General features: G+C 48.0%; 1 protein-coding gene across 1 annotated transcript in view; it reads left to right on the top strand.

Annotated features, from left to right (window-relative positions):
* The first annotated feature begins 231 nt into the window (after nt 1-231).
* Angel1 (angel homolog 1) overlaps nt 232-10202 on the top strand; it is a 25056-nt gene continuing 15085 nt past the window's right edge. The window contains exons 1-7 of the mRNA XM_005343387.3: nt 232-341; nt 3594-4169; nt 4999-5225; nt 5636-5705; nt 6254-6687; nt 8939-9065; nt 9735-9845. Of these exons, the coding sequence (XP_005343444.1) occupies nt 278-341; nt 3594-4169; nt 4999-5225; nt 5636-5705; nt 6254-6687; nt 8939-9065; nt 9735-9845 (1609 nt within the window). The 5' untranslated portion in view covers nt 232-277. The remainder of the gene's footprint in view (nt 342-3593; nt 4170-4998; nt 5226-5635; nt 5706-6253; nt 6688-8938; nt 9066-9734; nt 9846-10202) is intronic.

Raw genomic sequence — 10202 nt, 5'->3', positions numbered from 1 at the left:
GCTGAGTGGATGGGAGGAGCCTGGGCTGCTCGAGGCCTAGCCTGGATAGCGTGGGGGCGGAGCCTGGGGCCGCTCGAGGTAAAGCCTCGGCGGCCTGGGGGCGGAGCCTGGGCGGCTCGAGGCAGAGCCTGGGCAGCGTGGGGGCGGAGCCTGGGCGGCTCGAGGCAGAGCCTCGTCGGCGTGGGGGAGGAGCCCTGGTGGCGCGGGGCCGAACCGTACAGAGGGAGACGCGTGTGCGGCAGTGTGGAGGGGCGGCGGCGCGGGTAGGCGGCCGGCCATGATCGCGTCATGCCTGTGTTACCTGCTGCTGCCGGCCGCGCGCCTCTTCCGCTCCCTCTCAGGTACCGGCTTCGCGTCCTGATGGGCGGGAGCTGGGCTGCGCCCTGTAGGGGTCCGCGGACCCTGCGGTGGAGCGCCGGGCCTCACAACCGTAGTCCTCAGCTGGTGGCAAAGAGTGAGGTGGTCCTTGACCCCGGGCCTCGGGCCGTCCTGGCCCCACGAGGCTCGGGCTGACTCTCGAGGGCAGCCTCTCCTCACGCTGTGGTCTGATGACGTCGGGCCACGGTTAACGTGGACCCAGGGCTGGGGAAGGGGGCGCCCTCCTTGGCTGTGGCGGTGGTCGTGGGGCTGGCTGAGACACTCCTAGGGGTCGGGAGCGGTGGCAACCCCGGACAGATGAGGACCGGACTTCTCGGCGGGTAGAATCCGGGAGGGGTGTGCCCTTAGGTGGGTGGGCTCATTTCACTTCGGCTTCTCACTGCGGCCTGTCATCTGCTGCCCTCTCCAGTTCAATTCTGGTTGAGAAAACTACTTATGCTCAGAAGGCAGAGGCTTTTGACCCTCGGCTTTGGAGCAAGTGTTTAGAAAGAGTTGTGATAGGTTGGATGCCTTGGGGAGGGGGTGGTGGTTACTTCTGCACAGTCTGCCTTCTCTCTGCTTTTGAGATCCACAGGCTTTCATGCAACCCCAGTTTTTCCTTGAGGTCCCTCAGAACTCCCAGACTTTTCTCCTGTAGCTTAGGGGGCAGTATCAAGAAGGGTTTTCTTAGAAATAAGAGGCCCAACCGCATTCTGTGTCTTTTCTCTGTGGAACTGCACTCTGTTGGCGATGGATACTATATTTTTTATAACAAATATTAAAATTTTTAAAACACTGTCTCCACTAGACTGCTAGCTTCAGCAGAGCAGGGGGCTCACTTTAACTCTTGCTGGAGGTCATGGGTTTCCAGAGAATTCAGGAAGGCTTTGGGTGTCCATGCTTCTCAGGAATGGGAATTCCTACAGAAGTCACTGTTTACAGAGAACTCAGCATATTTCTTTAATTACGTGGCTATCTAATGTCCACAATGGTAGTCTTAATATCAGTCCACACGTTTCCTACTCAGTAGAATTCTAGGGATCTCAGAGGAGCCTTCCATCCACACATTCTCAAGTGGCAGGTATAATTAATTTTGTGTATTTAATATTTTAAAAAAAGATTTGTTTAAGAAGCCTTCTCCCCTTGAAAAACAATCACACCAATATTGTCTGCTAAATTGGAAAGCTAGAGGCTTTATGCCCATCAACCAAAGCTCCTCTGTGGCATGTGTTTCAAGGGACAGATATTTAGCAAGTTCCTAACTGAATCCCAGCAACTAGCCCGTGGCTTGAAGAGCGTTCTTGACAGTTTAGAGTAGACCATTTATTGTGTTGTAGGATGCTTGGTGTCCCAGTTGCGGCCTCATAGTGGTTCTGGACATTGCTGTTCCCTAAGGGCAAAATCTGCCCCTCTCACTTAGTTGAAAAATACTGATTTAATTTTTTTTGTTTTCTCTTTTGTTTTTTTTTTTGAGACAGGATTTCTCTTTGTAACAGCCCTGGCTGTCCTTGGAACTCAAATTGTAGACCAGGCTGGCCTCAAACTCACAGAGATCTGCTTTCCTCTGCCTCCCAAGTGCTGGGATTAAGATGTGTGCCTGGCCACTGACTTAATTTTAAAAAGATTTATTTATTATTCTGTGTGTTTGTGTGCGCACAAAATGTATGTGTGTGGTGGTGGCGTTTGTGGAAGTCAGAGGACAGCTTTGTGGATTTGGTTCCTTCACCCTTTTTGGCAAGTGCCTTTACTTGCTGAGCCATCTTGCTGGCCCAGATTAACCTCTTATTCAGAGTGACATAAATTCATATATTTCCCATGGACGTTTGAATGTCACCAATTTGAGGCTTTTCATCCCTCTATAAAACTGCCAGTAAAGTGGGTGTCTAATGGTTGTGGGCCCCCAGTGTGCATGTCATTTGTTCTGAGATGTGAATAAGTGCTCTGGCGTGTGAGCACGTATTGGGGGGTTAGGGGGGAGTTACTTGCTGTCATCACGACCTTACTTGAAGCTCCAATTTTAGAGTCCCCTGCCTGCTTTATTGCCTGTTGGCTGTCATTCATGGTTGCTGTGGCAGAGATGACAGCTGTCTTATAACTGTCGGTTGCTGCTGCCTTCTAATTTACAGTCTCTGATGTGTTAGGGAATGGGAAAACAGATAATGAGGTTTGTGAAAATGTCACGGATGGAATGAATAGCTCTGGGAAGAGGCCCAGGGATTTTGTTAAAAAAGTAAGTTGAGGGCTGGAGAGATGGCTCAGAGGTTAAGAGCATTGTCTGCTCTTCCAAAGGTCCTGAGTTCAATTCCCAGCAACCACATGGTGGCTCACAACCATCTGTAATGAGGTCTGGTGCCTTCTTCTGTCCTGCAGGCATACACACAGACAGAATATTGTATACATAATAAATAAATAAAAAAAAGTAAGTTGATTTTTAAGGGTGTCCACTTTATTATTGTTATTACTGGAATACTTTCTTAGACTGGGGAGTCTGTAGAGCTTGAAGACTCCTGGAGTGGCCTGGTTTGGACAACTTCGGCTCTCATCTCAAGGTCGAGAGTAAGCCCTTCTGAAGGAGCACTGTTTAGGGTCAGCTTTGTTAACTTTGTTACAAAGCTGTGATTCGGTGATTGTTTCATCGTGTGCTAGTTCTAATGTAATATGGTTTTCAGGCCCCGAGAATTGATCGTAAAAGTAGTGTTTACTTTTATTCATGAAGAATGGCTCAGTGGTTAAGAGCACTGGCTACTTTTCTAGGGAACCCAGGTTTGATTGATTCCCAGCCCCTATGTGGTGCCTTACAACAGTCTGTAACTTCAGGCCCAGGGGATCCCACACCCTTATCTGACCCTGTAGGTACCAGGCACTCACATGATACACGGACATACATGTAGACAGAACACCCATACACATAAAATAAATTAAAAACTAAACAGTTTGTTTACCTCCAGGAAAAGAGATGAGTTCTATGTGCCTATCTGTGTTGTAGGTTATCCCCTGGGATTGGCTGTTCTTTCATTATTGCATTGAAAGGTACTGGATCTAAACCATGCAAATTGGTTAATACTTGTAAAGCAATTAAAACAGTATCTGGCACACAGAAAGCACTGCTAAGGTGGTGTTCCAGGTAGTAAGTAGGGAAGGCTGTGCAGTACAATATGGGGCTTCTAGTCTAGCTGGGGAATACTGTGGCATGAGTAATGCTATCTTATAACCTGATATTTTGGCTTCCTTTCTAGATGCTTTCTTTACATGTCGAAAAAATGCCCTTCTGGCGAAGAGCTCGTCCCCCCAGGTAGAGGGTAACTTTGCCATGGCCCCTCGGGGGCCTGACCAAGAGGAGTGTGAGGGCCTGCTGCAGCAGTGGCGAGAAGAAGGGTGGAACCAGGCACTCTCAACTGCCAGTGAGGGTCCTCTTGCAGATAAGGGACTAGCTGAGAGCAGTCTGGCACTCCTGATGGATAATTCTGGAGAACAGGATGCCACCTCGGAGGACAAGTGGTCCAGCAGGCAGCTGAGTGACCTTCGGGCAGCAGAGAGCCTGGACCAGCCTTTCCCTGAGGTGCTAGAGGAGGAGCCACTGGCTGAGGTTGAGGGCCCTCTGTGGGCAGCTGTTCCTGTGCAGACAGGGCCCCAGTATGCAGACTGTGCTGTCCTCCCAATGGGCGCAATGGCTGCAGAGCACTGGGAAGAGGACCCTGCAATGGTGGCCTGGAGCATAGCACCAGAGCCTATGCCCCAGGAAGAGACGTCCATGTGGCCCTTTGAAGGCATGGAGCAGCTTCAGCCTCCCCCAATGGAAATACCGTATCATGGTGAGCCTGGCAGCCAGCATAGAGAGTCATGGTGGCAGGTCCTGTAGTGGGGAGTTCTGCTGCTACTCTTAGTTTTTCTGAGACTCTTGCAGGGTCAGATATCAGGGGTGGGGAGTTGGGGGTGTCTTAAAAGGTCATCGCACCTGTCCTTACGGGACTACATATGAAAATGTCATAGTGCAGAGAGGCAGTGGAATCTGTTTGATGTTTTGCAGTTAGGCAGTAGAGAACTGAGGCCTGGCCTTAGCTGTGCTAGTCTACTTTGTTGCTTTGCAGGTGTGACAGGGTGTTGTGGAGGCAAGGGGAGAGAGGTTGCAGACCTCCACTCTGCCTCAGTGAGAGTGACTGCCTTCATTTTTGATACATTTAATTGGGAGTCTGTGAAGATGTGAAGAAAATTCTGTGGCCTAAATAGGGTTTAAATCTGTTGAGGTGCCTCATAGTGTAACCAGAACCCAGGTACAGAGACAGAAAGCCCTCAGGAATAAAAAATTACTCTAGAGATTTCTTTAACTCCAGGAGACTATTAATCACAAAAGACATTATTCCCCAGAGGCTCATGGTCATATTATAGGTGGGAGCTTGTTAGATTCCTAAGTATTCCTGAGCATATGCTAGTGCTAGGTAACCAGGGGAGACAGCGATGGACAGGCAAAGATTAGCTCTGAGGAACTTACTATCAGCTCCGAAAAAATGCCCTTAGAGGGATGGGTGGCAGAGGTGATGGAGAAAGGAACCTCAGGCATGACATTGTGACTCTGGGTAGTAGTGGCTTGGCCTCTGGATAACTTGCATGTGTTCTGGAACTCTTCTCTTGACCCCTTTGCAGAAATCCTGTGGCGAGAATGGGAGGATTTCTCCACGCAGCCAGATGCTCAGGGTCTGGAGGCAGGGGATGGCCCTCAGTTTCAGTTCACGCTGATGTCATATAACATCCTGGCCCAAGACCTGATGCAGCAGAGCTCAGAGCTCTATCTGCATTGCCATCCAGATATCCTCAACTGGAATTACCGCTTTGCCAACCTCATGCAGGAGTTCCAGCACTGGGACCCGGATGTGAGTGTAGAGGGAGATGCGCCATCTTGCATAGGTGAAGAAAACCCAGACTGCTTTCTGATGCTCAGGGAGAATGAGTTCCATAGCTATTCAGATGATGGCAGTAGTGCCAGACAAGCCAAGATTATCTTTGGCTCTATGGATGACAGATAGGTTGAATTTGCCTGCCCTGGACTCAAGCAGATGCCAAGGCAATTCCCTAGTGTACACTTTCTAGTCCCCTTATATGGGAATTCACAGGATGGGGAAGCCTAGCGTGCCTGTTGTTGATGGTGGTGACTGTCTGGGAAGTCAGCCCTGTGGGAAGTTTCACTATGACCCCCCAATCTGTTCTGGGGCCTGCTCCTAGGGAGTAGGAGCTACATTGCTTCTGGCCCTTGGAAGTGATTGGTTCCTTGTCAATTTCCCAGATCCTGTGTCTTCAGGAAGTCCAGGAAGACCATTACTGGGAACAGCTGGAGCCCTCTCTGCGGATGATGGGTACTGCAGCTCCCCAGCGTGTGTGCCAGCCCTTCCTCCTCCAGCCCTGCAGACTCTGAAGAGCTCTCCTCTTCTTTGTATCTTAGCAAACCAGCAGCCTTGCCTGTGGGCTAGTTCTTTCCACGTGTGGGTGAGAAAGTAGAGCTCTAGTTTTTTAAGTCTTTGAAGTAACCAACTCCATGAACTCCAGTGAGGCTGCATGTTATTAATCCCATTTTACAGATGACAAACAGGTTCCAAAAATTGGTGTTACTTGCTCAGAATTCCTAAACTACAAATCTAATAAGTTGTGGAGCCAGGACTCCTATTTGTTTGACTCTAGATTCAGGGCACCAGGGACTGGGGAAGCCACATTGCTGATAACCCACTGGGCCACAGGATTCCCATTTGCAGGCAGTTTTGCCTCTGATGACAAGCCCCTGTTCTTCCTGCTGTGTGTAGAACCCAGAGGTGGCAAGATGGGGCTCCAGGATCAGTGCCTTAGGCGCAGACTGTTGTGCTGCAGCTGTGGTTAGACTGATCATCTCTGTGGTGGTGTTTCCTTACAGGCTTCACCTGTTTTTACAAGAGGAGGACTGGGTGTAAAACGGATGGCTGTGCTGTGTGCTACAAGCCCACCAGGTTCCGTCTGCTCTGTGCCAGCCCTGTGGAGTACTTTCGGCCTGGGCTAGAGCTCCTCAATCGGGACAATGTAGGCTTAGTGTTGCTGCTGCAGCCGCTAGTCCCAGAAGGTCTGGGGCAAGTCTCGGTGGCTCCCCTGTGTGTGGCAAATACCCATGTCCTGTACAACCCACGTCGGGGTGATGTCAAGCTGGCCCAGATGGCCATCCTTCTGGCCGAAGTGGACAAGGTGGCCAGGTTGTCAGATGGCAGCCACTGCCCTATCATCTTGTGTGGGGACCTGAATTCTGTCCCTGATTCACCCCTCTACAACTTCATCAGGGATGGAGAGCTCCAGTACAATGGGATGCCAGCCTGGAAGGTAAAGTAGGGCAGCCACTGTGGGGCGGGAACATGGACAAGGGAGAGAGCATCAAGTGCTGCTTGTGTGATAGCAGACTATGCTGCTGATGTTGAGTAGCTGTGTCTACTCCTAGACGCTAACAGGACATCCTCCCATTTTTATCATTTTTAATTTGCAAGTGATTCTTATAAATTATTTAAGAATTAAGCTGGGCAGTGGTGGCGCACACCTTTAATCCCAGCACTCTGGAGGCAGAGGTAGGCGGATCTCTGTGAGTTCAAGGCCAGTCTGATCTACAGAGCTAGTTCCAGGACAGGCTCCAAAGCTACAGAGAGACCCTGTCTTGAAAAACAAAACACAAAACAAAAAAAGAATTAAAACATAAGGGAGAAACTACCCCTTTATGACCCAAATCCCCTCCCGTCCATGTAGAGGGAGTGATGACTCTTCTAAGTTTAGCAGCACTCATTTTTTGTGTATTTATGCCCTCAGAAGCAGTATCACAGTTGACATTTGTTAAGCTCTTAGCTGTGCCTCAAGTACTATTTTGAGCACTTTTTATGTATCAACTCTAATTTTCACTGTTTCTATCACTGTTTCCACTTTAATAAGTGCACAAACTAAGGCATTTTGTTTAGGTCATGCAGTTAGTGGAGGGCTCAAGAATGGTAACCAGGTGGTTTAGCCTTTGGTACTGTTCTGTGGTCACCATCACAGCGGATATGTAAGGCTACCATATTGCTTTTATAAACACAGTGCAGTATTGTTTTTGTTATGGGCTTTTTTCCTTTCAATCAGTTTGCATTTGAATCTATTTTTTTTTGTTGTTGTTTGTTTTTTAAGACAGGGTTTCTCTTTGTAGCTTTGGAGCCTGTCCTGGAACTCTCTATAGACCAGGCTGATCTAGAACTCACAGAGATCCACCTCCTCTATCTCCCAAGTGCTGGAATTAAAGGTGTGCACCACCACCACCTGGCTGAATCTAATTTCTTACAGCTGCCAAATATTGGTAGCATAAATAGCTCACAGTGTTATCAGCTCATGCTGACTTTATTGTATATTACTTAACCTCCTCGTTCCTTTTTGGTCTCTTCTGGTTCAGTTTATTGCTTAATTTTCAGCAAAGCCCAATGGAGAAGGGACACAAAATGACCGAACTATTATTGAGTACTTGGACTTTTATTTCAATGAGGTTACTTAAGTGCTGGCAATGTCCTGGTTGCCAAGAGCAGGGCATTAGCCTGCTCTAAAGGAGCTGTCTTCAAGAAGCTCGGGGGCAGAAGAATTTGTTGAGTGCCTACCAAACAACAGGCACTGTTAGACATGGGCTGTGAGAGCACTTGTTTTGAAACCAGACAGCCCTGAATTCAGATCCCTGCTCTGCTATCTTGGGCAAGTTAGGGAACTTTCTTAAACCCTCTTTGCTTCATCTGTACACTGAGAATATAATGGGACCAATAGTAGATGCTTTATGATTATATGAAATGGCACATGTAAAGTTTCCAGTGCTTTATTCACAGGGAACAGTCAGTAATTGGTAGTGGTTATTATTAGTGTAAGATTTTTATTGTATTTTATTAATGTCCCATTTCCTAGTAAAAGATATTAACTTAAAGAACATTGAGTAACTTATGAGATAGGCTTATGTCACAAGTCTATCTCAGTCCCTTGCACATAGTTGGCATTTAAATATTTGTTGTTAAATGAAATAAATGGAATTTTTCTGCCCACATTGGGAATATGCAGATGACTGATATTGCTGAATGTTTCCCCTATACGCTCTGTCCATTCCCAGGCTGCTCATGACTTTGACTGAGGATGGTGACATAGATACGGTAAAGTGTTTGGTGCATTTCCCATTTGGTTTTACCCTGTGGTTTCCCAATAATAGACTCAAGGAGTTGACTTTGATCTAAAAGATGTAGAGTTGGGGATGACAGAATAAACCTGCATCCTCCCTGGTGGAGGATTGCGTAGATCTTAGATGAGGTGAACCTTAGGACCACATGCTCATACAGTTTTGTTTCCCTTGACTTACTCTTTGCTCTTTCCATTCTTTCCTATCTCATGGACATGGACGTGTTTTTAGTGAGAATGTAATGTTATAACTAGTTCTATTGTTACCTTCCCCTGAGATTTACATGGCTTGCTCATTTCACGTTTACACTGTCTGATTGTGTGTGTTTGTACTTGTTCAAATGCCCCCAAACATGAATCATTTCCTTTTTCTGTTTTAGCGTCCTCATCCCCACCTTGCTCTTTCTTGTAGGTTTCTGGACAGGAAGACTTCTCTCATCAGCTTTACCAGAGGAAGCTGCAGGCCCCACTGTGGCCCAGCTCCCTGGGCATCACTGATTGCTGTCAGTATGTCACCTCCTGTCATCCCAAGAAATCAGGTAAACACATATATGCTTTTGTTTAAATGTTTTATTGCTGGTATGTTTCTATATCCACCACGTGTGTGCCTGGTGCCTGCAGAGGCTAGAGGAAGGCCTCAGACCCCTTGGCACTAGAGTTAACAGATGGTTGTAAACTGTCATGTGGGTGCTGGGAACCAAACTTGGGTCTTCTGCAAGAGTAACTTGTGTTTTTAATGATCAAGCCCTCTCTTCAGCCCTCACATATCCATTCTGTTTTTTGGAGCGTGGGGGTGGGGGTGAGATGGTTTCTCTGTGTAGTTCTTGATGTCCTGGAACCCACTATGTAGACCAGGCTGGCCTCCAACTCAGGGGTCCACCTGCATCTGCCTCCCCATTGCTGGAATTAAAGGTGTGAACGGCTTGTATATCACATTCTTGATTTGTTGTGTCTTCATGGTCATGTGGGGTGAAAACTTGCTCTCACTATCAAGAGAAAGTGTAACCTCCTGAAGTCTTTTAGCAAGCTCCCCTGCTTTTCTCACTGTCCTCCATATGCTGCTAAATGAGATGAACAAGTTGGAAACTCTCCCTGTCCTCAGAGTCAGATTTCCTGCGTTGTCATGCTAGAAGGTTCCTGGTACTTAGGAGGCCTTAGCATGTGACTCTTTGCCTTTCTTTTACCATATGGCATTTCCTGGTTTATAGAGAGACGTAGGTACGGCCGAGAGTTCCTACTACGATTCCGCTTCTGCAACATCGCTTGTCAGCGGCCAGTAGGACTGGTTCTCATGGAAGGAGTGACAGACACTAAGCCAGGTAACAGCCACTAAGCCTGTTTTCTTGGTTCTCCCGTTTCTTCACCCCTGACATTTGTCAGCGCCTGTTTTCTAGTCTTCTATCTCCTTTAAAAGCTTTGTTTATTTTGTGTGTATGTGCATATGTGTACCATGTGCATACAGATGCCTGCAGAGGACAGACTAGGGCATCAGATCCCCCGGGAGCTGGAATCACAGGTGTTTGTGAGCTTTCTAATGTGGGTGCTGGGAACTGAACCTGCGTCCTCTTCAAGAGCAGCAAGTGGCTGGGCGATGGTGGTGCACGCCTTTAATCCCAGCACTTGGGAGGCAGAGGCAGGCGGATCTCTGTGAGTTTGAGACCAGCCTGGTCTACAGA

The sequence above is a fragment of the Microtus ochrogaster genome, chromosome 1, assembly GCF_000317375.1.
Source record: "Microtus ochrogaster isolate Prairie Vole_2 chromosome 1, MicOch1.0, whole genome shotgun sequence".
Lineage (NCBI taxonomy): Eukaryota > Metazoa > Chordata > Mammalia > Rodentia > Cricetidae > Microtus > Microtus ochrogaster.
The sequence above is the reverse complement of the archived record's forward strand: the minus strand, read 5'-3'. Positions and strand labels throughout refer to the sequence as shown.